We start from the raw sequence: 27,939 nt of genomic DNA, 5'->3' as shown, positions 1-27,939 counted from the left end.
TGATATTGATTTTGGATATTGACCCTCTCCTCAAAAAAAAATAGAACCTATTTCAGCCTTTCCAGGTTATCTTGTGAACATCCAGAGAATTCCACGCGTGCAGTAAGCAACTACAGTCAATGGTACGATTTCCAGGTTACGCTGGAACTATTTCCAATTGGCCTTGAGGGACTTTCCCCCCGGAAATTTTATGAGCTACAGTTCCGGAGGCGTTTGGTTAAACGTATGCAAAGATATCCTACTGGTGCAGTCTCCGAGGTGTCGGTGTTTAGACCTAATCTCTGGCGAGTTTGAAGTTGCTACAGTAGCAGTATATATAGTATATATCTATATATATATATATATATATATATATATAATATATATATATATATATATATATATATAGTATATAGCGCGCTGATCCCCAGCTGGAACGCGGTACATACAACACGTTCCAGCTCCAGTTCCAGCCTCTCTCCTAATCTGAGGGCTTATACTGGAACATGATGATCGTGTAAGTCAGGGCGACGTTCAGAAAAGCCGCCATCATGCCTCTACCCAAGCTGACAGTGCCGCCGATGCTGACGAAGGCCGGACGAGCAGACATGCGAGACGCCAGGGCGTGATACAGAAGGCGATCTCCTTCGTAGGTGTTGTTCGATTCCTGAAGGGCCAGGACGCCGTCCTCCACGTCTTCGTGCTGGAAGAAAAGTAGATCAGTGGTCTTCAGATCTGTTGGAAGCAGACATTCGAATTCAGCCTAACATGTAAATTTCCATTGCCTTTCGTAAACGGCTCGTGACCACATCTTTCTGTCCTGTTGCATTTGGGTGCAAATATATACATACACACATAGGCCTAGTGATTTTTTCGTGGGAAATGCTTACCTAAAAATTTATCTGTGATTCATTCTCTTACACTAACAGCCAAGAAGCTAGCGCTTAAACCTTTTTAACAATGCCTTTTACCTAGTCTTTCCCCAGTCGTCGTACTTCTCATTATGATTTCTCTTGCTAACATTCACTTACAACTTCACTTGACCAGCACTTAAATGTCCTTCCAACTGTTTTAAACTTTCTCCCTTCGTGTGGTCCACCTTTACCCGTTTCTCTCTCTCTCTCTCTTTCTCTCTCATCTCTCCTCTCGTCTCTCTCTTCTTCTCTCTCTCTCTCTCTCTCTCTCTCTCTCATTAATCATCACATATCTCCGATTCTTCAAGGCGACTCGCTACAGTCAGCTGACTACCAGATACATAATTAATTCTCTGCGTAGCGCACCAGTTATACAATGACTTTTACCTTAACATGTTACAGGGATTGGAACTCTAGCCCTCCTACTAATGAGGTAAGAGTCATACACACTAATGTGTGTGTGTGCGTATATATATATATATATATATATATATATATATATATATATATATATATAATATATATATATATGTGTGTGTGTGTGTGTGGTGTGCGTGTGTGTGTGTGTGTGCGCATTATATTTATAAATATGTATGCATAGATAGATTGGTTGATATATGCTATGATATATATAATATATATATATATATATATATATATATATATATATATATATATATATATATATATATATATATATATTATATACTATTACATAGACAGCAGACAGACAGACAGAACTCATCCAATCAGGGGAATCAATCGCCAAATATAACGCACACCCCAAAAGATTACTATACCTTTTGGCCCCAAATCCGAACCGAGTCTCCTTGGGACCGAGTCATAAAGTAAAAGAAAACGAAATAATGGAAAAAATATATAAGAAAAAGGTGAAACTTAAGTATAATTGGAGCCATGGCCAACGAATTAGAATAGCCATTGTTATGTCTGAGAAAAAAAAAATAATATATATATATATATATATAATATATATATATATATTAATTATATATCTATATATATATATATCTATATATATATATATATATAATATATATAATATATCATTCAAGTACAATAGCTCTCAGATTCCCGTGATATCTTTTTTTATCTTAATATATTGACCTTAGTAAACTACCTTGCGTTTTTAGTCGATATGCTATGTAACGATCGCAACAATCTCGTTTTGCATTTAGTAGTGATTTTTGCGTCTCTCTCTCTCTCTCTCTGTATGTATGTGTGTGACAATGTGTCAGCTTTTCTCAAATTCCTTCTCTCCAAATCCTTCTACTTTTGTATACTTAGATTTTGCACCTCTCTGTGTGTGTGTGTGTGTGTGTGTGTGTGTGTGTGTCTAATTTTTCTCCGAATCCTTCAACTTTCGTATACTTAGAGTTTACACGTAGTGATTTTGCTCTCTCTCTCTCTCTCAGAAAATGTGTCTCAAATTCCGCCCACTTAAACTTGTGCAAACTTCAATTTGTGGTGAGCACGCCCGCCATTGTTCCTCCACGTAAGAAATTCACTACAAAACCTCCCAAGACTTGATTATGTCGACTCTGTCGTGGAATTGAAGTTTGCTTAAGGCGGACCGATATCGAAACCCACTTTGAATAAACACGGAAATGTTTTGTGCGTTCTGGAAGTCTATTAACTGGTATATCACTTCGAGCCAGGAAATTGTGAGTAGTATTTGGTAAATAGCCTTGAAGCAGGTAGTTATGAATAACGGTTTTTTTTTTTTTTTTTTTTTTGTCAGTGGCGTCGGAGTTTTGGGTGGCTTCTTGTTTTCTAAGGAATATTATTATTATTATTAGTTATTTAATTACTTATTATTATTTATTATTATTATTTATCCTTATTATTACTTATTATTATTTATTATTATGATTATTATTATTATTCTTGAGTTATTTTCAATGGGAAAAACTTATCCTCATTGATAATTCTGTTTTTTTTATTCTAGGGCTGGTGTTTCTATGTCTTCAAAATAAGGGGACATAATCCTGTGAAAGAGAAATAATTCTATTTCGAAAACTATGCAAGTGGTTTCTTTGTTGCCTGTCTTCTATAATAATAATAATTATTCCTATCATTTCCGCTTAAAGTTAAAGGGGCTGGACAGCTAAGTGATGGGAGCCCAAAGTAAAAAAGCCTAAAAGCAACGCAAAAGGGCCCCAAGGAAGAGAAGCTTTACAAGAACCTCTTTCATTCCTTTTTACCGTACCTCCCTTCCTATTCTCTCTTCCATCTGACTTTCTTCAACCCTCTCCTAACTATTGTTTCATAGGTCAACTGCTTTGACGTTTTCCTCCTGTCATACCTTTAAAAGCCTTTTTACTCTCAATTTCCCTGTCACTCCTGAATGACCTCGCTCATCACAGGTCCCAGTGATTGGCCTTTGTCCTAAATTCTATAGCCAGTTCTATTCTATTCTATTCTATTCTATTCTATTCTATTCTATTCCAGCTCCAGAATGAGAGTGTCTGCGTTCAATCCTGTTCCTAAATCCTCGACTTACCAGCTGGAACAGATTGTCGCCGAAGGAGCACACCATGTAAAACCGGAGGGTTTCTTCAATCAGATGGAACTTGATGGGCCCACCAGGATAACCCACCAGCACGGCGAAAGTCAGGGCCATGTTTTTAATCAGGAACAGGAAACAGCGGAGGGCCATGACGCTGGAGAAGATCTGGACAGGGAGAGAGAGAGAGTCAGAGGTGGAAAAAAGGATTGTCATCAGCTGGCGAATGTTTCTGAAAGACACTTGAGTGGGAGGGAAAATGGGAGTGGAAACAGGTGGTGGTAGATTATAGACTTTTAATAATGCAGAAGTGTGTTATCAAATATAAGTAACAGTACAAAATAAACGACCTTGAATACTTTTCTCAAAGAGACAGTTAAACGACTCTAAGACATTTAGATACGACGAGGTGAAACGAACTCTCCCTTGGGAACACTTAAAAAAAAAAGTTAGAAATTGCTGAAAAGGTAAGATACTATAGGCGCTGCCAACGAGTCTGAAAGCTCCTTCATGGCGTCCTGGCTGCCTACTGGCAAGACATCGGACGCACTGTTGACCAGTAGGCCTTCAGAGCAATATGATGAAACTTTCATACTAGTTGGTTGTAGTTTTAGTAAACTGGGTTACATCTGAAATGAGGATTGGAAGCAAAGAAGGTAAACAGTAGTGAGCACAAGAAGATGAACAGAAGGTAAACAGTAGTGAGCACAAAAAGATGAACAGAAGGTAAACAGTAGTGAGCACAAAAAGATGAACAGAAGGTAAACAGTAGTGAGCACAAAAAGATGAACAGAAGGTAAACAGTAGTGAGCACAAAAAGATGAACAGAAGGTAAACAGTAGTGAGCACAAGAAGGTGAACAAGACAGATTGACAATCTGCATCTTGCTCTCCAACTTCTTACGTGGTTATATTTGGTGACCAGGTCATGTAGGTACCTACAGTGGTCCCTCACTATCTGTACCCTGATGGCACCTGTGTCAGGCTCGACCCAAGATGACCCTTTGGTTGCAGGGTCGATCCTATCTAGTCCCTGAAAAAGAAGAGAAGATTGTTTCATGTTTCTGTGCCTCCTTTAGCTGCGCTGAATGAGTGTTTGGCTATTATTTGCTTATCTCCCCAGTTTTCTAAATTTCAAACGTTCTTTTTTTTCTAATGACTAATTGCTTGTTATTTGCTCCTCTTCTTTTCAGTTTTCTAAATTATAAACATCATATTTTTTATGAGGGTTAGTTTGGTAAATAATGCATTGGCGTTTGTATTTCATGAAAGCTGTAAAGATTTGGTAAAAATAAGATTCAGTGGCCATGCGAGTTCTAAGTGAACATTCTACTTTTCTGAAGGTTGATTTGGTAAACGATGCATTTACTCTTGGATTTTATAAAATAAATAAAGATTTGGGAAGATAACATTCAATAATCATGCGAGTGTCAACGTTGTTAAACACAGTAGGTCTTTGACCTAAAATGACTACATTTAACAGGAGTTTTATAGTTCTTCACACATTTCTTTCATCTTTGTAATACAAAGCTCATTATATTATTCAGTCATTTCCCTTACGACGCTATTTTTATCTTTCCACTTAGAAAGAATCAGTGCCACTGTATTTAATTGTCGATATTAATATTGAACGTATTGCAATTTTGACTTAAATTGTAGCGTAACACCAATAACCCTACGTTTCATTTAGTGTCGCTGGGCCGGTTAATTCAAGAACACAGTTCTGCCATAAATGGAATATTTGACTATTTATACAACGATGAGGTGAACTATTGCTATTATGGAAATGTACTGGAATCCTTTCATACAGTTATAGATTGGTATAGTTCCTTTATAGTCGTGCAAACATAAAATAGAATACTGTGCCTTGTGGAAAAGTATGGCAATGTATGCATACAAATACAAGATGAAATAGTGCTTGTATGGAAATTTATGACCATTCATACAAATATAGGATAAAACAATGCTGATAGAGAACACTATGGCAATACACGCATACATGTATGCAGGTATAAGACTAAATAGTACCTCCGTGGAATTTATGACGATGTATGCTTAAATATATGGAATAAAACTGCCTTTATGGTAATTGATAATAGTGAATTCATACAGATATAGGATAAAACAATGTTTATATAGAAATCTGTGGAAATACACGCATACAAGCATATATGTATGAGACGAAATAGTACCTCCGTAGAAATTTATGACAATGTATGCATAAATGCATACATTGTTTTGTTTGTTTTTTGTTTGTATAGTGTTTTTACGTTGCATGGAACCAGTGGTTATTCAGCAACGGGACCAACGGCTTTACGTGACTTCCAATCCACGTCGAGAGTGAACTTCTATCACCAGAAATACACATCTCTCACTCCTCAATGGAATGCCCGAGAATCGAACTCGCGGTCACCGAGGTGGCAGTAAATGCATAGAATGAAACTACTTTTATTTGAAAGGAAAATCATAACAATGCATTCAAACAAAAATAGGCTAAAACAATGCTTACATAGCAATTTATGGCAATACACATGTATAATGCCTCCACGGAAACTTAACTTATGACAATGTTTGAATAAATGAATGGAATGGAAACTCGTATCCTCCGACGGCCTAGAAATCTTGTAGCGTAATTCTGTGGCGTCAAATTGCTGGCCATCGACCTTGACAGTGAATTAGGAGAGAACGTGTTTTTGTACTTGCGGTTTCTCGAATGATTCAGGGCAATTCAGACGCAGCATGCGTAAAAATAGCGTTCTCTCTCTCTCAAACTTATTCATATTTCATATTAACTTGTGATCTTTTGTTTTCAACTTTCTGAGAAAGATATGTGCGAGTAATTGTTATCTACTGATTTTTTATGCAAATGATTTTCCCAGTGGAGAAAAATTAGGATAAGAAACAGTTTTTACTTTCAAGTAATATATATATATATATATATATATATATATATATATATATATATATATATATATATATAAAGGTAATGCCACGGAGGAAAATGAAAAACGGGAACTGCCTGAGATCATTCGGTCTGAACGACCCTTTACTAGAGGCAAGACTGATCAGAACAATGAGAAACACAGCACAGGTAAAAGTATATATATAACCGGACATTACCTGTCCTGTATATGTGTGTGTGTGTGTATGTATGTATGAATTCATACTTAACATAACCGCACATTAATCCAACACACGATTAAATTAATTTCTCATAACTGAGCATTCGAACCCGTCTAAAGTGAGCTGGTGGCTGACGCATCACCAAGGTCAAGAAGGAGCTGTTTGGCCTTGTCCTTGACGGAGGAGGACAGGCACACGCCTCAGAGACACGCCCTTTGGAACAACCGATAACTGTAGACATTTTAATGAACACACAAATAATTCTGAGAGATTTCCTACGCTCCTGAGGGTCGAAAACCCAGAGAAAATAGGACAGAGGTGTGGGGTCAAAGTCGCTGCCTGCTGCAGCCTTGTGGAATTAGAGATACCTTTGAAGCCCGACCGGTTTCTTCGTCTGATTGGGAACACCTTCAGGAAGAATGTGTTGGTAATTCCTAAATGAAGGGTTTCAAATTCATGTACCGTATTTTGCTTTAGTCTTTCGATACATTTTTTTCCTCCATATTTCCGACTTGTCTAAACATTTTAGTATATGAATTATTTTACGTACGCGTTTAACTTGTTTTTTTTTTAAGGTATAAAATGTCCCTGAAAATTCTTGAAGAAAATGGTTTTTTTCTCTTTCTTTTTTTCATTTGCAACTTGTCTTAGCATTTGGGTATAAGCTGACTAAGTGAGATCTTTATTAGGTTTTATAAACGCTAGATAATTATTGTATATACACATTTAATAAGATTTTTTAGATTATAAGTGGTCTAATTGGGATTTTAATGAAGGCTTTATAACTGCTATAAAATTATTTTATATACACATTTAATCAGATTTTTTAGATTATAAGTGGTCTAATTTTGGGTATTTTAATGATTTTTTTTATAACTGCTATAATCTAAAACATAAATATAACATTATAATAGATTTCTTAGCTGTATAAACGGTCTAAATGGGATTTTAATGAAGGTTTTATAACTGCTATAAAATTATTTTATATACACATTTAATAAGATTTCTTAGCTGTATAAACGGTCTAAATGGGATTTTAATGAAGGTTTTATAACAGCTATAAAATTATTTTATACACATTTAATAAGATTTTTTAGCAGTAAAGCGGTCTAAATGGGATTTTAATGAAGGTTTTATAACTGCTATAAAATTATTTTATACACATTTAATAAGATTTTTTAGGTGTAAAGCGGTCTAAATGGGATTTTAATGAAGGTTTTGTAACTGCTATAGAATTATTTTATACACACATTTAATTAATCAGATTTTTTAGCAGTATAAGCTGTCTAAATAAGATTTTAGTGAAGATTTTAAACTAACGATACAAGCTGCTGAATGAGCCAGACGAGGTTCTATAACTGCTGAAAATTTATATTGTATTCACACTCAATATGATATCTTTTTAAATACCGTCACAGGTGACTCAACAATCTTCAATCACGGTAAATTCCTCCCTCACTTATCTATATTTTCTTGTAGTTTGTCATGAGAAGGACACGGGAATTTCCAGAGAAAAATATTACTCTGTTATCTTCCTAACTTTTTACGAAGAAATCTTAAACGATAAAGAAAAAAAAATTCATCTGGAAGAAAATTTTTTTTTCTTAAATCATGAATCCTTTTTTTTATCTTTATTTTTTCTTTAAATCACGAATCCTTTTTACGCTATGGACTGAAAAACTGTGAAGACCAAGTGTATAACTGTATTTGGTTTTATTTCAGTTTTCATGTGAAGGAAATTGTTTTATCTTATTATTATTATTATTATTATTATTATTATTATTATTATTATTATTATTATTATTATTATTATTATTATTATTATTATTATTGGGAAAGTAAATCCGCAGAAATATGCGTGTTTGGTTTTGTTTATTTAAAAAAATATGTTTTAAATAACAAAACCAAACAGGCATACTACTGTAGATATACTTTCCCATTTTATTGACTCGTGTGATTATAAGTTTTCTTTGGATTATTATTATTATTATTATTATTATTATTATTATTATTATTTTATTATTATTATTATTATTATTATTATTATTATTATTATTATTATTATTATAAAGGCTCAGATAGGGTCTGGGAATACGGTTATTTACCTAAATTTGGGCCGAATGTAAACCTTTTTTGGGGGTTAATTCCTTCCTCCAGAATCTCAGTTAACTATAGTTTTCTTGGCGCATATACGAGAGAGAGAGAGAGAGAGAGAGAGAGAGAGAGAGCGGAGAGAGAGAGAGAGAGGGTAGATAGAGAGAGAGAGAGAGAGATGAGAGGCTAAGAAAATCCCTAATCTCGCGTTTTGCTGCAGAACCGGAAAAGTAGGTTACAAGCTTCTCAAGTACTTTATCCTTCCCACTTACGTAACTTTCTTAAGTAATAAGATACGTTTAAACTGCAACTTAAACCCTCCTCGGTAAAGTGTTACCAAACTTGTAGGAAAAACATATATTAAACCCTTTTATTCTACTTTACAAAGTAAAAGCCCATCAACGATTCACCCATTCATTCACAGAACAAGAAGAAGAAGAAGAAGTTCAACAACAACTACAACTTACTAGAAACGGCAATACGTTGATCATGATTCCGTGCTTAGTTTTCTCGACGTGACTTTTCTCTCGGTCGCTAGGAAGGACGATGGGCGTCTCCTGAATGTTGCGCACGAGGTCCTTGTGGCCGTCGACCAGCCCGCTGATGAGGCAGCAGGCCTGCAGGTCGATGAGCGTCGGCAGAACCGGCATGACCAGGACGGCGATGATGCCGAGGGCGACTTGCAGCGGGTCCTTCCGGTAATCTTCCCATGGGTAGAAGTAGAAGCTGATGGCAATGTACGCCAGCAGCAGGATGTTGAGCCCTAGCGTCTGCGCCTTGGGCTTATGATAAGGGAGCACTATGTCTGTCAGGAGAGTGCAGTAGTCGTTACGTTTCCATGCTGTTATTAGGATGACGGCGAACACGAAGACCGCGCTGGACATGAAGTTGAGGTAAACGACGATTACGATCAGCTTGACTTTGCCACTGGACAAGTAGACGAGAGTCTGCATGAAGTACCAGACGATGAGGGCCGTCAGGCACAGCAGGGGGATGAATCTCCACTTGGCGACGTGGTACTCCCCGAGGGGACCTCTCTTCGCCGTGTTGATGCCCACGGCTGCCAGGAGGATGAAGAGCAAGGGGAAGAACTTTTCCATAGTTGGCGAGTTCTCGTGAGCCTCCTTGATGTCGGCGAAGGCTCTTCTGGGAAAAGGCTCATTAGCACCATCTCCCTTCATGATGACTTTAATTCCTTTAATTCTTCACCGTCAGCAGTTATAGCTCTCTGATATCGCAAGCTAGAGCCGTTCAGGAGACAGAGTCCCTGTCACCGTACCTGTGCGAGTTCGAAAGCCTGAATGAAGGCGTGTAAAGACTTCAGAGAGTACAGAGCTCCCTCGAGAGGCCGTAGAATCGATACAGAAGTACTATGAGATTGGCCGAGAACAAGCAGAAAAGGTCCATTCGAATGGAATTAGGGTAAACATGCGATTATTGGAAAACTATTCTGATAGCAGACACTTAAGATGCATGAGTATTGTGAAGTGTAGGCTATAAGATTTATAGAGAAATTATTGGGGATTATAGATTGCTGTTGAATTACTTGAGAGGTTCAATTGCTAAGGAATTGTGCGTAGACGTTCTTTCATATCGCAAATTACTGGCTAAGCTACTAAGTTTGTTTATTCGTCTTGGAATGTAATATGACTTTTGCATGTTCTTGTGTGAAGGTAAAGAAAGAAGCATGCAATGTAGGCTCCGCGGTTCAGAAGTGTTCAATTATGGGCTTCAACAGAGGTTGGCTACTAAGAAAAGACAAGACCATTCACTGCCTCAGTCAGACTCGAACTGTTGAATGCTGAATGAACCCTCTGTGCCTAAAACTTCCCCCATAACGTCAGCTGCTCTTTTTGCTGCACAAAGGGCTCTCTCTCTCTCTCTCTCTCTCTCTCTCTCTCCTCTTCTCTTCTCTCTCTCTATCTCATCTCTATATATATATATATATACTATATAAATATATATATAGATATATATATATATATATATATATATAGAGAGAGAGAGAGAGAGAGAGAGAGAGAGTGTAACTGAATCACGAAAGTTTGGAACGTGATAAATGCATAATTAAAGGTATAAGCCACGAAGGAAAGATAAACAACGGAGTTTCTGCAAGATCTTTCGACTCAATGTCCTTTACTTAGCAGACAAACTGACATACATGAGAAACTGAGAGGACAAGGAAGGGTCGTATAAGTGACAGATAGGGTTTATAATTAAGGAGATTAGTACCTAGAATCCAACACCCCTGGAGAATGATTAACCTTCCCAAACAAGCGTAAATATGGGTGCAATTTAAGAACAAAAAGATTAAGTCTAACTACTCAGACACAGGGACAAGACAATTAAAGGCATATACAGGGCGGCAACTCACCACATTCAGATCTTTGGTAAACAAGAACTTATTCACAAAACATATGTTCCTCATGCATGTCAGTTTCTCTGCTTAGTAAAGGACGTTGAGTCGAAAGATCTTGCAGCTACCCGTTGTTTATATTTCCTCCGTGGTTTATACTTTATATATATATATATATATATATATATATATATATATATATTATATAGTATGTGTGTGAGAGAGATTGTTTCTGTATATAACGAACCAAATTCCGCTGTTAATTGCTACGAATGTATTTTTTACTAGTATAGTATACGCACATGTATATACGAGCGTATTTGTTTTGGCGGGCAGAGACAAAAAAAGGCTTATACAACGCAATCATGAATGGTCGTGCGTCCTATTCTAGCTTTCGTTCCTATTTCTTCCCTTTTACTAATTGCTCTGCATGTAAATGTGATGTTTTGAATATATTTCTCAATTATGGCAATATAGATTTCAACTTCTGTCAGCTTTGTTACGCAAAGCTCAATGATCCGCCGTTGTGACGTCATATTCAGTTCTTTAAAACGCATTAACTTGTTTAAAAGTTCGAGCGCTTTCGTTAGTTCTTAACGAGATGTCAGACTTATATATAGACTTTGACTCTTCCTAGTGATTCGGCTGTTTATAGACAAAGCTTTATTATATCATTTACAACCGTCTATTGTTTACTTTTATATTATGGAGTAAATAAGTTGTTATCCAGCCGATTTTAAGCCAGCATACAGTCTGCAGTACAAAGGTTTCCGTCGGAAGTTCCTGCTTGATAGGTGATTCGTGCGTCTGTTTCTATAATTTCATCTGTTTTTGTTTATATTATTTATTATGATGTCGATTTTAATCACAGTTACAACCAGATACGAATAAAAGAGAAATTAAAGATTAATATTATCAACACTATGCGCCTTTGGTGTTCGCTAAAAATCTCGCGCCAACTTGAAGTTGGATTTCAAAAAGTTCCGACCAACTCAAGTTTTGTTGTTGTTTCTGTCCAAAGTTTTGACAGGTAAAGTAGGCGTTCTGTGACCACCTCAAAGGCTTTTAAATAAATCCGAGACTTCGTAGGTGGGGTTGGTGAGTCTTTTGATCGTTGTCGATTGATAATATTAGTAATTATTACGTTTAAATACTTGTTTTTTCGGTAGACAGTTCGACTCCAATGGAGGTTAGGTTGACTCTTCTCGTCGAATTTAGGCTAGATCTTACTGTAATGGATGACTGGTCGTTTTGTATTACTCTTAAGTATTTCCTAAAGTTCTATTTATGTGATTACGCAGGATTATGATATTATATTAGGCTGAATGGAAGACATTCTACCGGAGCCTTATGGTGTACGTGTAACGTCGCTAGGTAGGCATAGCCTAGGCTATCCCCGATACCCTAGGCGAGGTTATTCAGCCGAGAGTAAGAACACATCTTGAGACGGAGTCCTACTGCAGCCTAACAACATCTGAAATATCGCAAAGTAGGTACTAACATGACCAACTGACTAAAGGAGACATCCTGGCCCAGGGTAGGCCTGTGGCACCAGCTAGGCCTAGCCGTAGTCCACAGTAAAGAATGGGGTATTTCTACAGAAGCAGCCCGCACGGATGGCAAGGAACGTAACCGCGGATACGACATCCACTAGGGATTGGGGCGTCCAATGTATTTCGCCGTGTTTAGTACTGGCTCCTGGGGGATTAGGGTAAATAGTAGGGTCCAGAGTGGACCATGTTCGGTCAGCGTGAACAATCCCCAAAAAAAGTACATTAGGGTAAATCACCACGGCAGGCCAACCCTCATCACGGTGGACGGGTCTTATTCACTCGATATTTAATTGGTGAAACAAGAATACAATTGCAACTCTAAGCATACCATTTAAAAGACTGAAGTTTCGTCAACATAATACATAATGTGATATATGAAAGCCCCACACGAACTAAAATAAGCATGTGAGCTCTTCGTAAAATACCTATGTTTTCAAGGCAGTTTTTAAATCCAATATGGCGGCTACGTTTTTCATGGAAGGTTCTGATCAGTGATGGCCACCATCTTTCCCAGCCTTCCCAGCACTCATTTGAACAATGTTAGCGTATATATGTAACGTTTATTGATGTTACTCAGGATTGCAGTTGTAATCAGCACAATAAAACAATATTTTGTTGCCTATATTAGTGAAAGTATGAAACTTGTTATTCCCGGGGTTATGGTTTGAACTGAATTCATTCTTACCTTGTAATCGGTGGTTTTTATCCTTACTGCCATCACAACTGAAACTCCACAGTGCTTATTTGATTATTATTATACACATTTTGGTCTCAGTTCACTCCACATTGCACTTTAAACCCGTTGCTGTTCCTGGTTTCTAAGCGTGCGCGCCATAAACACAGTTATGAACAGCAGACGACGACAGACGACGAAACTGCAAAGTTTTATTCCCTAAACTGTTTACTTTACTCGTTATTTAGTTTAAATTTACTTTGTTATTTAAAAATTTTGATTTAATTCATGTATATTATCCCTTTTTTGCAACCAAATTACCCCGAAAAATTACAGATATTTCTAAAGTAGATACAATCAAATGTTTCTAACGTTTTCGTACATCTGGCTGCCGAAAACCATACAGGAACGAATACGGAAAAGTGCATAGAGGAACGATTACGGAAAAGTGAATTATATACGTTTTTTTTTTTTTGCTTTTTTGTTTTGCTAGCACTTTTCATTGATTTCAGTCTATATTGTATTTTGAATTTCTTTAATAATAGTATGCCAGAAATAAATGTAACCTTTAATGTTTGGCATGCTTTAATGTTTGCATGCTAAGAATGGCAAAATCATCGTTTGCCCACATTTAGTGGAGGCTTCACACATACGCCGTTCCATTATTAAAACTGTTTCCATGAATTCTAGTTGTCATAGTAATGCAATAATGATAAAATTGCTTTAATATTTATGTATATATACTTCCAATACATAGCCAAATTTCACCATTTGTTCCGATACGTAATACAAACCCCTCGGTCTTAACAATAGGAAGGTAAAGTAGCGGCAGCTGGGACGGTCGTAAGCTTCGAACAAGGGAGAACGGTAGTTAACTGCTTGTCCGATCGTGCGCGGCGCCCGCGCGCGCCCCGAGAGGTGAAGAATCACTTTTGCTTTCGGCCGCGGGTGTGAAGGACGTGTTCGTCATCGCTCTCTGCCCGCTTCATCGTCGTATGCTTTGTTATATTGTGTTTTCTACTAATGGTTTTGGTTTTGACTTGAAATGAAACTGTAAGTAACACTGTTTTCATTTTCATTACTTATTATGAATCAACATGGAGCTATCGCCGTAGAGACGGCGATTTCCGCTCTTTTCATGAATTGAACCCTTGAATTATGTCTCGGTGCCGAGGGCGGGCGCACTCACGCCGAGTCATGTATTTTGGGCGAAAGTGTGTAATTGAAAGATGTAAGTACTCTTTTTCATTATATTTTTGCCCTGTGCGTTCGTTGCCGAGAGCTTGATTGCGCTCGGCAAGAGCCTCTTATTTTGTATGAATAGAATGCAATGAAAGTGGATTCGCAATGCAGTTTTCTTTTCATTTTCATTTATTAATTGCATCAAATTTAATTTTGGATCAAATTCCGCTCTTACCCGGGAATTAATCCTTACGATTTATTGCTGTGAAAGTGAAAATAGCCAGTGCAGTATTGTTCATTTTCATATATATTTATGATAGCATCAAGATTATTATGGATCAAACGTTTCCGCTCTTACCGGGAATTGATTTTTCCCTCTTTAAGTTCTATGAAGTGAATCGCAAGTGCAGTATTCTGTTTCATTTTCATATTACTTTTCACTGCTGTGCGGGGGTAGGGGAAGCGAAGGTCTGCCAGGAAGTCGTCGGAAAGCTCTCCCGCGACTCCCTTGGTATCCGATTCTTCGTCTTCTTTCCTGCCCCCCCCGCTCAGCTTCCTCGTATTTTGTTTTTGGGGTCTTCCTTCCGTTCGGGGTGGGGGCATGTCTCCCCCCCCCCGTGCGTGAGGGAACCCCTCTTACTAATCTGTCTGTGCTACCGCAGGTGCTACAGCCGTGGGAGACGACCTTGGACAGTATGGACCACTGCGGCTGCAGGGCGTGCCTAGCATCCACGATCTGCTGCAGAGTCTAGCGAGGTCTGGGGCGGTGACTTTGGAGTGGTCTCCACTACAACCTTCACGGCCGCTTATGCTGCTTCCCCCCGCTGGTCTACACCCCATGCTGTGTCGGTGACGCCGTCTGCCGCTTCTAGGGCCGGTCGCCGCCGTACCGAGGAGGGGTATGCCGCCGCTGCCTGTGTTTTCTTCGTGTTGCCTGCCCCAGACTTCCGCTGTTCCAGCAGCTCCCGCCCCTGGACCGTCCGCCAGTACCACGCTGGCTGCCGATGATTCTACGAGGCGATGGCTGGGCCTGCCGTACCTGTCGCTGATGTGGTTCCCGCTACTGGCTTGGCTGTCCCTTCTGTGTTTACCGCTGCCGCCGTTCCTGCCGCTCCTGAGCTGGTTGCTGTTCCTGTCGCTCCTGGTTCCTGCGCCTGTCCATGCTGGTCCTGCCCATGGTGTGTCTTCCCCAGTCCCAGGTCCTTCCGGACAGGTGCAGTCGGGCCGTGTTGCTTCGGCAATAGGCCCGACTCCGGCCTGGATGGAGGACCTGACGACTGTCCTGCGTGAGCTGACGAAGAAGAGGAAGGTGTCATCTTCGTCTGTTGCTGCCTCTTCCCCTTCGACTTCTAAGGCCCATAAGCCGAAGAAGAAGAAGGCTGCCTCCCCCCCTAAGAAGTCTCCTTCGGGAACTTCTAAGGGCCCGTCCCACCTCGGTGGGACGGGGGGTCCTTCTGCTGGTCCTCCTGCTCCTTCGGGAGCGGGGCCCGTCTCCCCTTCCGTAAGGAAGAGATAGACGGGGACCAGAGGAGTATCGGTTAGCTCTGGTACTTCCTCGCCTGGTGCTAGCGGCGATGCCGCTACGCCAGGTTCCGGCTCGGTCTCTCGTTCGCGGGAGATCCCGAGTGTACGCTCTCCCTCGGGGAGACCGTGCAGCCAAAGTTTCGGCGCCAGAGTTCGCTCGGCGCCAAGACCACGGCACGGAGCAGAAGGCTGGCGAGAACCGCTCAGGTGACTCTCGCCAGGCCAGCGCCGCTCTCGCAGCGACCAGCTGGTAACCGGGTTTTTGTTTCCCCTAAGAAGACTCCTTCGGGAACTTCGAAGGGCTCGTCACATTCCGGTGTGACGGGGGGGTTCTTCTGCTGGTCCTCCTGTTCCTTCGGGAACGGGGGCCCGTCTCCCCTTCTGAGAAGAAGAGAAGACGGGGACCAAGGGTGTGCTGGCTACCGCTGGTACACCCTCGCCTGGTCTTGGCAGCTCTGCTGCTAAGCCAGGTACCGGCTCGGTTTTCTCGTCCGCGAGAAGTTCCGAGTGTACGATCTCCTTCGGTGACCGTGCAGCCAAATTAAGACGCCTGAGTTTCGCTCAGCGTCATGACCGAGGCACGGAGCAGAAAGACTGTCGAGAGCCGCTCAGGTGACTCTCGCCAGGCCAGCGGCCGCTCTCGCAGCGACCAGCCGGTACCCCCCAGGGTCGGTGGACGTGACGGTCTCTGACCGGCCACGGGTTGAGGCTGGGAAGAGGTCCCCCACCCAGGTCCCCTCGAACCCGACGGTACCTAGCCTCGGCTGGTACCAGCGGTTTGAGCGTGTCCGCGAGGACGCTCACCCGTCTCACGGCCGAAAGCGAGCTCTGCAGGTCACCTGACCGCCGCTCCCACAGGGATCCGGGCGGATACGGTGACCAGCAGCAGCTCGTCTGAACGCACGGGACCGGGTCGACGTGCTCAGTCGAGCCGCTCGCCACAGGTGAGCGGCACGGCCAGGCCTGCAGATCGTCCCCATCCCACCCCCCACCGCGGGTTGGTGATCGGCTGCAGCCCCCCCCACGTACGCTGGTCCTGCCAGCGAGCGGGGGGGGGGAGCGTCAGGTCTGTCTCTCCACTACCTTCAACTTCCTCGGGCTACACGTAAGAGCGAGGTAGCTAGGAGTGATCGTGTGAGAGGTGCGCCGCTCACGATCCCGTCACGACGCCGCACGTGCCACGTATGGTCTTAGGACCAACCAGGACGTACGCGCAAGTGATTGGAGGCGACCGTCAGGGGGAGAGGGGTAGCGTCAGTTCTGTCTCTCCGATACCTTCAACTTCCTCGGCATACGCCAGGAAGAGCTAGGTATATAGGAGTGATCGTGAGAGATGCGCCGCTCACGATCCCGTCACGACGCCGCACGTGCCAGGTTGGTCTTAGGACCAACCAGGACGTACGCGCAAGTGATTGGAGGCAACCGTCAGGGATCTGTTGCTGGTCCTTCTTCTGAAGGAGGAGGGTCCTGGAGCTGCTTCTTGTTGGAGGGACTGGACGGTCCTACTCCTCAGACGCTGTAACTTCCGAGATTCAGAGTAACTTTACCCAGGTTATTGCACTGATTCGTCAGCACAACGACCGGGGGGAAGGCATCGCCGCTCCCACCAGCAGAGCCATCTCTGCTCGAGTCGTTTTGGGGCCCGAGAGGGAACCCAAAACCGACGGTGGGTATGCCGCGATCGAGCTTACCGATTCTGTCTTGAACCAGAGTCTCTCGTCTCCGGACAAGAAGGCTCTCTCAGTTCTGGCCGGTCGATCAAGCTACTTCCACCTCCTCTACTGCGACAGCGCGTTTCTACGTGTCTTCGGACACCGTATTTAAATACTCCTTCGGTCCTCCTGAGAGGTTTCGACCTCGACTGAGGACTGGAATGAGTCGGAGGACGGTATCGGCTCTCTCCTGTCAGGTGTCGATCAGCCCCACCCAGACGACGTTCACAGTGGCGGCAGACCCTTACCTACAGTGAGAGTTCGTAACCCTCCTCGGGAAAAACGTTTTCTCCTGACGATACGTTTTTCCCAGGACTCTGAGAGGCCATCGCCGCAAGGCGATGGCTGCTCCTACTCTCCTCCAACTGCTAGTTCCACTGGGAAGGCGAGCGAGTATCCAATTCCTCCCCCATTCCCTCTCTCCTTACGGCTACGAGGGAAAGGGGAAGGATCCTACAGAGATTTCTCTGTAGGATCCCACGTTGGGGACTGCGCTACCAGGGGGGACCTTCGGGTCCTACCTGACGTAAGCCCCGGTCGTTGAGGAGGGATCCTGCCCCATTCTCGATTTCTACGGGAATCGAGAGGACCACCAGCCGATATCGTTTGACGAATTCGTGGGGGTTTCGCAGTACTGCTTAGAATTCTACGGAATTTCTAGCGCATTCAGAGTGTTTAGAGTTTCTTACGATCTCCAAACATGCTTCGAGACCACGGTCCAAAGTGAGCGAGACGAGAATCCCCGATATGTTACACGATAATCGGGAACCTCGCCTATGCTCGAATTCCTGGAATTTCTAGCATTAGGAAGAAGACTGCTGCTGAAAGAAGACTATCTCACAGTAGGCGACCAACCTGGAATAGAGAAGAACGGACGGGAATATCAGTTTGGCTGGAACTATCGTCTTAGTATTCTGTTCACCATTGAAGCTTTCCGTCGAGGAAGACTTCTCCTTCACTCTCTTTAATAGAGAACGAAGGTGGTCGATCTCCAATCCTTATTTTTGTTTTTCTTGAAGGAAGAATTTAGGATGGAGATCGTTGTTCAGAATCCTACAAATATACTACGTATATTAACCTCGCGACATGATTCTGCTAAGCAGTTGAATGGTCCGAGGGGTAGGCGCATATCCTGGTTATTCTACGGATTGCGACTTAGACGAAAAGTATTCTAATTGAACTGCAAACCCGGGTTGCCTGCAACCTCCCAGAGTTTCCAGTTTCAATAATTTTATATACTTATGGTGTTGTCACACAACACCATTTTAGCTTTTATATTTACCGCAAATTCGTTTCGCTTAAATATAATTGCTCGAGCATATCTTTTTATGCTCGGTGGTTCTAGCCGAACGCATTCCTTCGTGGAAAGGATTACTTGGCAACTCAGGATGACGAGTCAGCGACAGCTACTGCGTATTGAATTGCCCGAGGCATTTCAGTATCAGCTGCCGCTTTGAGATAGACGGTTGTTTATGTCTTTCTCACCTGCTTTGATTGAATAACACCGTATCTCTGCCCAACAATCACGGACTTAAGTCTCTGATTAACAACGGGGATTCTCGCATACATGAATGACCATCTACTGCTGAGAAACGCTAGTATTCATCGTCTCTTCGGTATTGCGAGAATTTAAACAGAGATATCTATTCGACTCTCATCTTTCTGTTTACCGCACGGTAACAGAATTCTGTAATAGTCTCTTGCTGCATCGTATCCCGATAATGCGAATGATTTTTGCGGAATCTGAGTTTGTCCTCAAAATATCTTGTTTGTTCCGACACGGCATACAAACCTTCGGTCCTTTTACAATAGGAAGGTACTAGCGGCAGCTGGATAGGTCGTAAGCTTTCGAACAAGGGGTTCGGTAGTTACTGCTTGTCCGATCAGGCGTCGCGCGCGCGACTGGTATGGTAAACAAATCACTTTTGCTTTCGGCCTGCTGGCGTGTGGACGTGTATCATCGCTCTCGGCTGCCCGCTTCATCGTCGTTTGCTTTCGCATGATTGTGTTTTTCTTTTTCTATGTATCTAGTGAAACTGAATTGTAAGTACAATCATTTCATTGAATTCCAATTGTGAATTAAAGGATCTTGGTTCACAACGCCTCCGATTACCCGAGTGCCGGGACTGAAGGGGCGTAATTGCGGGAATTCATTTTCCCAGAATGATCCTCGTATTGTGTATGCCTCGTGCCGAGGGCGGGAGCGGCTCGCTCCGAGCGTATATTGGGTTGGAAGGAAATGTGTAGATGAAAATCGTAAGTAAGTGCTCTTTTCATTTATAATTTTTTTGACCTGTATGCCCGTGCCGAACGAAATGCGCAGCCCTCGGCACGGAAACTTCTTATTCGTATGTTAAAGTGGAATCGCAAGTACATTTTGTATTCTTTTTTCATTTTCATATATTAATTTTTTATGAAGTAGCAATACTCATTTTGGATTTTTTTTAAGATCAGTTTGGCCGAGCTTGCCCGGTAGATTGATCCTTCCCCCTTTTTATTTGAATGAAGTGAAATCGCAAGTGCAGTTCTTTTCATTTTTCACATTTTTTTTATTGAGATTGCATTGTTGACTGGGATCAATGTTCCGCTATTCCATGGGAATTGATCCTTCCCCTTTTTATTTATTTGTATGAATTGTGAAATCGCAGCGCAGTAGTCTTTTCATTTTTCATATATTTGTTGATTGCATCATTTCATTATGGATCAAGGTTTCCAGAAAACCTGATCATAAAGGTAAGGAATGAAACCTTTCACCCTTGCGCTCGGTACCGAGGGCGCAAATGCGCTCGATCCGAGCCCTTATTCATTGTGAGTGAATCGTTTTGCAAGATGCATTTTCATTTTGTTCCTTATTATTGATTGCATCAATTTTATTTGGTTCAAGTTCCGCTCAGTCAGGGAATTGATCCTTATGCCTTGTATTCGTGCCGATGGCACGATTGCTCTAGGGCTCTTATTTTGTTGTTGGTACATGGGGACTGTGCGGGGGTGGGGAACGAGACCCCCCCCGCTCAGTTCCCACAGATGACTCTTCCCCTTGGGGGGGGGGAGGTTTATCGGCGTTCTTCTCCTCGCCGCCCGATCCGTCGAGCGCGGGGGAGGGCGCTCGGTGCCCGATGTACAATTGTATTAGGGGTCTTCCACTCGTTCGGGAGGATCAAACCCCCGCACGAGGGGATTTCCCCCCCATTAATCGCTACTACTATTATTTCCGCAGGTGCTACTGCCACGAGGGTGGACCTTGGTGAGGTATGGGCGTCCTTCCAATTGCAGAGCGTGCTGGTGTCCAGGGGCTGCGGTTCTATGTCTGGGCCTACGGCGGTCACCCATGGAGTGGGTTACCACGCAACCAGGTGACGACGTCCCTCCTCACCTGTGTACTCAGTCCTCACGTGGCTAACAGTCTTGCCTACAGCCGCTGTGAAGTGCCCGTTCGCCGTGCCGAGAGGGGGGCGTGCCGCCGCCGCTCGTGGTTGCCGCTGCAGCGACCACTTCCGCTGCCCTAGAACTCGCCCCTGGACCTGCCCGCCGGTACCAGGATGTTGCCTGGCTGCTGCTCCACTTCCTGTGTTCCCGGTGCTGCCTGCGTACCTGCCGATTCTGGGCTGACTGTCCATGCAGTTTTGCTGCGCTGGCTGGCCCTGCCGTTGCTGCGCTGGCTGTTCCTGCCGTTGCTTGCTCGGCTGGTCCTACCGATGATGTGCTGGCCGTGCCTGCTGTTCCTGGATGCCCATACCTGCTGATGTCGTCCCTGTTCGTGGTGGTACTACCCCAGACTTTGGTCTGTCTGTACAGGTGCCGTCCGGGCCCTGTGGCTTCGGCTACAGCAGCCCCGGCTCCGCCCTGGATAGCAGATCTTACGTCTGTCCTGAGGAAGCTGACGAAGAAGAGGAGGAAGGTGTCCGTGGTCGTCGTCTTCATCTTCTTCATCGTCGTCGGCCGCCGCCTCTTCCCCTTCGACTTCTAAGGCTTTACAGCCGAGGAAGAAGAAGGTCGCCTCCTCCCTCCTAAGAAGTCTCCCTCGGGAGCTTCTCGGACCCGTCTCACCTCGGTGGGACGGGAGGGTCCTTTCCTTCCGCTGGTCCTCCTGCTCCTTCGGGAGCGGGGCCCGTCTCTTCTTCCGCAAGGAAGAAGACTACGGGGACCAGAGGGGTACCGGCTAACACCGGTACTTTTCCTCGCCTGGTGTCAGTGGTTCTGCCACTGCATCAGGGTCCGTCTCGGCCTCTCGTTCGCGGGAGGTACCGAGTGTACGGTCGCCTACCAGCGACCGTGCAGCCAGGAACCAGACCTCTGAGTCCGCTCAGCGTCAGGTTCACGGCACGGGGCGGAAGACTGGTGACAGCCGCTCATGCGACTCTCACCAGACCAGCTCTCACTCTCGCGGTGAACAGCTGGCTACCCGGGGACGTGACGGTCCACGACCGACCACGGGCTGAGGCTGGGAAGAGGTCCTCCCGTTCGCCGGCCGGTGCCAGCCACGGCTGGAACCAGCGACGTGACGTGCCGTGAGGACAAGCACCGGTCTCACTGCGCAGTGGAGCCTGCAGGTCGCCTGACCGTCGCTCTCACAGAGAGCGATCGGGAACGGCAACCAGCACCAGCTCTTCTGACACTCGAGATCGGGGCCGCTGTGCTCAGTCCAGCCGTTCTCCACAGCGAGACGGTTCGACCAGGCCTGCAGCTCGATCGCACCGCGGGTTGACCATCGCCTGCAGCCCTCCAAGCCTGCTTGGTTCTGCCAGCGAGCGACGAGGGAGCGTCAGGTCTGCCTCTCCCGTACCTTCAACCTCCTCGGGTTACACCGGGAGGGAGGAGCGAGGTATTGAGGAGTGATCGTGAGGGGTGCGCCCCTCATGATCCCACCACGACTACCCTAGCGTGCCAGGCACGGTTCTTGGACCGGCCAGGACGTATGCGCAAGTGGATGGGGAAGACCGAGAGGGCTGTCGCTGTTTCCCCCTTCTTAGGAGGAAGGTTCTCGGAATATGCTCTTGTTCGAAGGGCTTAACGGTCCCACTCTGCAAGATGCTGTGACTTCCGAGATCCAGAGGAACTTTGCCGAGGTTACGGCGCTGATTCGTCAGCACAATGACCTCGTGGAAGGATCGCCGCTCCCACCAGCAGAGCCACGTCTCGGCTCGAGTCGTTTTGGGCCCGAGAGGGAACCCAGATCGACGGTGGGTCGGCCGCGATCGGGAGCTTGCCGACTGTGTTGAACCACCAGGTAGTCTCTCGTCTCCGGACAAGAAGGCTCTCTCAGTTCTGGACGGTCGAACAAGCTACTTCACCTCCTCTACTGCGACAGAGGCGTTTATACGTGTCTTCGGACACCGTATTTAAATACCCCTTCGGTCCTCCTGAGGTTTCGACCTCGACGAGGACTGGAATGAGTCGGAGCGGTATCGGCTCTCTACTGTCAGGTGTCGATCAGCCCCACCCAGACGACGTTCACAGTGGCGGCAGACACTTACCTACAGTATGAGTTCGTAACCCTCCTCGGGAAAACGTTTTCTCCTGACGATACGTTTTCCCAGGCTCTGAGAGGCCATCGCCGTAAGGCGATGGCTGCTCCTTTTCTTCTCCAACTGCTAGATCCGCTGGGAAGCGAGCCAGTATCCAATTCCTCCCCATTCCCTCTCTCCTTACGGCTACGAGGAAAGGGGAGGGATCCTACAGAGATTTCTCTGTAAGATCCCACGTTAGGGGCTGGCGCTACCGGGGGGACCTTCGGGTCCTACCTGACGTAACGCCCCGGTCATTGAGGAGGGATCCTGCCCCTTTCTCGATTTCTACGGGAATCGAGAGGACCACCAGCCGATATCGTCTGACGAATTCGGTGGGGGGTTTCGCAGAGTGCTTAGAATTCTACGGAATTTCTAGCGCACTCAGAGTGTTCGAGTTTTTTACGATCTCCAAACACTCAGGCGAGACCCACGGTCCAAAGTGAGCGAGAAATACCCGATAATTGTTTACACGATAATCGGGAACCTCGCATTATGCTCGAATTCCTGTAATTTCTAGCATTTGGAAGAAGACCGCTGCTGAAGAAGAGTATCTCACAGTAGGCGCTTAACCTGGAATAGAGAAGAACGGACGGGAACTTCCAGTTTGGCTTGAACTATCGTCTTCGGTATTCTGTTCACCATTGAAGCTTTCCTTTGGGAAAGACTTCTCCTTCACTCTCTTGAATAAGAGAACGAAGGCGGTCGATCTCCAATCCTTATTCTCATTCCTCGAGGGGAAAAGAATTTAGGATGGAGGTCGTGGTACAGAACCTACAAATATACTACGTATATTACCCTCGCGACATGATTCTTTAACAGTTGAATTGTCCGTGGGGTAGGCGCATACCGTAGTTACTCTACGGTTTGTGACGAGACGAATTGTATCTTAATTGAACTGCAACTCGGGGTTGCCTGCAACCTCCCAGCAGTTATCAGTTTTCGATTTTAGATACTTGGTATTGTCATGACACACCAAATCAGCTTTTGTATTTACCGAAATCCGTTTCGGTTAAATATAATTGCTCGAGCGTATTCTTTATGCTCGATGGTTCTAGCCGAACGTATTCCTTCGTGGAATAATGGATTACCTGGCAACTCAGGATGACGAGTCACCGAGAGCTACTGCGTATTGAACTGCCTGATAGCGGCTCAGTATCAGCTAGGTCTCGGAGATGCACGGTCGGTTACGTCTCTCTCTCCCCTGGTTGGATTGACTACCGAACCGTATCTCTGCCCAACAATCATGGACTTAGGTCTCTGATTAACGGGGATTCTCGCAATAATGAAGGACCATCTACTGCTGTGACGCTCGATTTCATCGCCTTCGACATTGCGAGAATTTTCAACAGAGATATCTCTTGGACTCTGTCATCTTTCTGTTTACCGCACGGTAACAGAAGTCTGTACTAGTCAACCGCTGCATCGCACTGCGATAATGCGAATGATTTTTGCAGACATCTGAGTTTGTCTTAAATATCTCGTATTCGTAGGTGTGCAATTTCATTGCTCGCCCCGAATTAACAGATATGTCAGAAGACATCGCCTACTCTAAACCTGACCTGACAGCTCTACTTCCAAATGTTCAGCCCATGAGAAGCAGTTCTTCAGGCAGTAGTTCCCTGTCTTCATTACTGGAAGCGCTCCGCTTTTATTGCAACTACGATCCTCACCGGACAGCAATCAATAGCGGTTAGCGTTCTCAGTCTTTGTAGCACAGGTTCAGAATCTTGAGAATCCTTCTCTCGGTTCAGCTGTGAAGAAGTAGGTTGCATTTTCTGTACACCTTCGTCTTCAACGTCACATAGTGTTGTTTCTCCTTACCCGAGAATCAACTATACTATGAGATATATTGCCATCAAGGACCTCGGTCTCTAGAAGGCAATTGACTTTCGCCTGTTGGGCACATGCCTTAAGAGAGTCATCACCTTGCCTTCTGGCATCGGTGACGAACAAATTATTTGTTTAGTCCTCTTGGCATAACCCTGTTAAGGCGAAGGTCACGTGACTTGCTCGGGTGCTTGGACAACTTGCCTCCTACCGAACGCAGTCAGTAGGCAGCTGTCAGAGCGCCCAAGTCTGTTACGAACTTCGCTGTGGACTTAGTTCGGTTGTTCCATAACAATCTTTTCTTCGTCCTAACGGCTTGTCACAGTACCCATACCATCGACACCCACCATTGAGTGTCGGTGGCCTATCCACTACCGAGAACAACTTCGCTGCAGACGGATAGACCAGTATGGGTACAGGACATCACCGAAGTCGAGAAGAGGGATAGGTCATACGACAATTCCCTTCTTTTCCTCTGAGGTAATTGCATGACTTTGCCTGCGAAGTCAAGCATCCAGGGGATGGGGATTCGTGACGCTCGATTTCGTACCGAATTCGTAGCGAAGACTCTGAACCCTTCGTTCCTGACGATCGGTTAGAGTCCTTCACAATCCCCTCCCTAATGGGCTTCAAACGCCTTCGATGCGAAGGAGATGCTGCTTTGTCCTGTGAAAGCGCGACCCGACGCGCTTTCTGAAGAAACTCGACATCCCAGGCGGAGTGTTGAAGACTCTTCGTCAGCACCAAGATGACCTAGAAGTACACTCCTCGAGTTACACAAGAACTTCTCCGTGGCGCAGGCTGAAGGCAGGGGTCTGGTACAACCAGACCACTGGCACCTCCTTCTACCTTTTGGATATTGCCCACAGGTCCTTGGATCGTTTTTCCTTAGGACCCGTGGTGGCTGCTCAACACGTTGTCTAGCTAACCCAGACCCCTAGCAGGCTGAACAGCATCGAGTCCTGGTGTGACTGTAAGAATAGATAAGTGAATGAGAGAGTGACTGGCTTCTCTTCCTATCTTTTTCTACCCCTCTACCTGTGGGTAGAGGGATACGGTCATCACCTTGCTGGATAAGGACGAGATGCCGGTGAGCTACTCGACAGAGCCCCATCCTATCCCTTTCACTAGGGATGGGAGCGAATATCCACCACTTTCCTCCTACAAGGGGGGGGAAGTGGAAGCCAACAAGAGACAAACCATAACTTGTTGCCTCTTGCAAATAGGAACTTGTTCTTGTTTGCTGGTACGAAGAGATACGCTTGCCTCTCTCTTAGTACTCGGTCCAGAGGTCTGACCATTGATCCTGCGGTGCACACCCCGATCAATCGGACAGAGGCTTGGATCCCTCCCTCGCTCTTACGACCAGGGAGGCTTCCAAGGTTGGGCGAACACCAGTCTGTTCACAAAAGACTCAGATTCCACCCACCAAGAAGTGAGTCTTCCTATTGTAAAAGGACCGAAGGTTTGTATGCCGTGTCGGAACAAATGACAATTTGTCCAAAATTGCATTTTTCCTAACTATACAAACCTGAGGTCCTTTTACACATAGCCCCACCTCATGCCACCCCTCACTCTGCAGTTTTTGCTTGGGCCAAAAGCAAAAGTGATTTGTTTACCTACCAGTCGCGCGCGCGCGCCTGTCGGACAAGCAGTTAACTACCGAACCCCTTGTTCGAAAGCTTACGACCTATCCAGCTGCCGCTAGTACCTTCCTATTGTAAAAGGACCTCAGGTTTGTATAGTTAGGAAAAATGCAATTTTGGACAAATTGTCATATTCGGAGGTGTACAATTGTTCATTGTTCACCCCGGATTAGCAGATGTATTGAAAGACATCGCCTACTCCCACACCTGCCAGCTCTACTTCCAAACGTTCAGCCCATGAGAAGCAGTTCTTCAAGCGGCTCTCCCCTGTGTTTCATTACTGAAGAACGCCCCGCTTTCATTGCACAACGGACAGCAATGAAATGGCGGTTAGCGTTTTCAGTCATTTGTAAGCACAGGTTTAGAATCTTGAGATTCCTTCTCTCGATTCAGCTGGAAGACGTAGGTTGCATTCATTGCCTACCTTCGTCTTCAACGTCACATAGTGTTGTTTCTCCTTAAGCTGAGATTCAACGTCTATGAGATTTTCTTGCCATCAGGGACCTCGGTCTTTTGAAGGCAATTGACTTTCGCCTTTTGAGCTTATGCATTAAGAGAATCATCGCCGCGCCGTCCGGCATCGGTGACTAACAAATATTTTTTTATTTGTGGTCTCTCAGCATAACTCTTTAAAGGGCGAAGGTCACGTGACTTACCGGGGGGGGATGCTTGGACAACTTGCCTCTACTGATTCCGAACCAGTCAGTTGGGCAGCTGTCAGAGCGTCCGAGTCAGTTACGAACTATGCTGTGGACTTAGTTCGGTTGTTCCAGAGCAATCATTACTTCGTCTTAATAGCTTGTCAGTATGAGTACTGTACATAACCAAAGTCGAGAAGAGGGATAGGTCATACGACTATTCCCTTCTTTTCGTCTTAGGTAACTGCATGACTTCTCTTGAGAAGTCAAGCACAAAGGGATTGGGGATTTGTGGACGCTCGATTTCGTACCGATCTTCGTAGCGAAGACTCAGAACCCTTCGGTAACTGACGATTGGTTCGAGTCCTTCACAATACCCTCCCTAATGGACGTCACCGCCTCCGATACGAAGGCTATGCTGCTTTGTCCTGTGAAGGTGCGACGGAGCTGTCTGAAGAAACTCGACACCCAGGATGAGTGTGGACGCCTCTTCATCATTCTCTCGCGTTCCGCAGAACTTCTCCGTGCGCAGGTAATGAAGGCAGGCGCCTGGTCCAACCGGACCGCATGCACCTCCTTCTACCTTCAGGATATTGCCCACAGTTCCTTGGATCTTTTTCCTTGGGAACCGTGGTGTTGCTCAACACGTTGTGTAGTTAACCCAGACCCTCGCAGGCTGAACAGCATC

At 44.7% G+C, this 27,939-nt stretch overlaps 2 protein-coding genes across 5 annotated transcripts in view; one reads left to right on the top strand and one right to left on the bottom strand.

Moving 5' to 3' along the window:
- Window positions 1–404: 404 nt before the first annotated feature.
- On the bottom strand, window positions 405–9,894 carry LOC135214105 (uncharacterized). Its single transcript, XM_064248209.1, has 4 exons — window positions 9,101–9,894; window positions 4,321–4,449; window positions 3,415–3,585; window positions 405–682 (listed from the first exon to the last, which is right to left on the bottom strand). The coding sequence occupies exons 1-4, from the start codon at window positions 9,812–9,814 to the stop codon at window positions 461–463; spliced, it is 1,236 nt and encodes a 411-aa protein (XP_064104279.1). The 5' UTR covers window positions 9,815–9,894; the 3' UTR covers window positions 405–460.
- A 1,977-nt stretch (window positions 9,895–11,871) lies between these two features.
- LOC135214397 (condensin-2 complex subunit G2-like) overlaps window positions 11,872–27,939 on the top strand; it is a 98,264-nt gene continuing 82,196 nt past the window's right edge. Inside the window, exon 1 of one of the 4 annotated variants that reach the window (XM_064248659.1) lies at window positions 11,872–12,019. In XM_064248659.1, coding sequence (XP_064104729.1) covers window positions 11,913–12,019 — 107 coding nt within the window. In that variant the 5' untranslated portion in view covers window positions 11,872–11,912. Of the gene's footprint in view, window positions 12,088–27,939 lie in introns of all 4 variants that reach the window. The other 3 variants (XM_064248660.1, XM_064248662.1, XM_064248663.1) reach the window with 3 other exon arrangements.

The sequence above is a fragment of the Macrobrachium nipponense genome, chromosome 45, assembly GCF_015104395.2.
Source record: "Macrobrachium nipponense isolate FS-2020 chromosome 45, ASM1510439v2, whole genome shotgun sequence".
Taxonomy (NCBI): domain Eukaryota; kingdom Metazoa; phylum Arthropoda; class Malacostraca; order Decapoda; family Palaemonidae; genus Macrobrachium; species Macrobrachium nipponense.
This window is presented reverse-complemented; position numbering and strand designations above follow the sequence as displayed.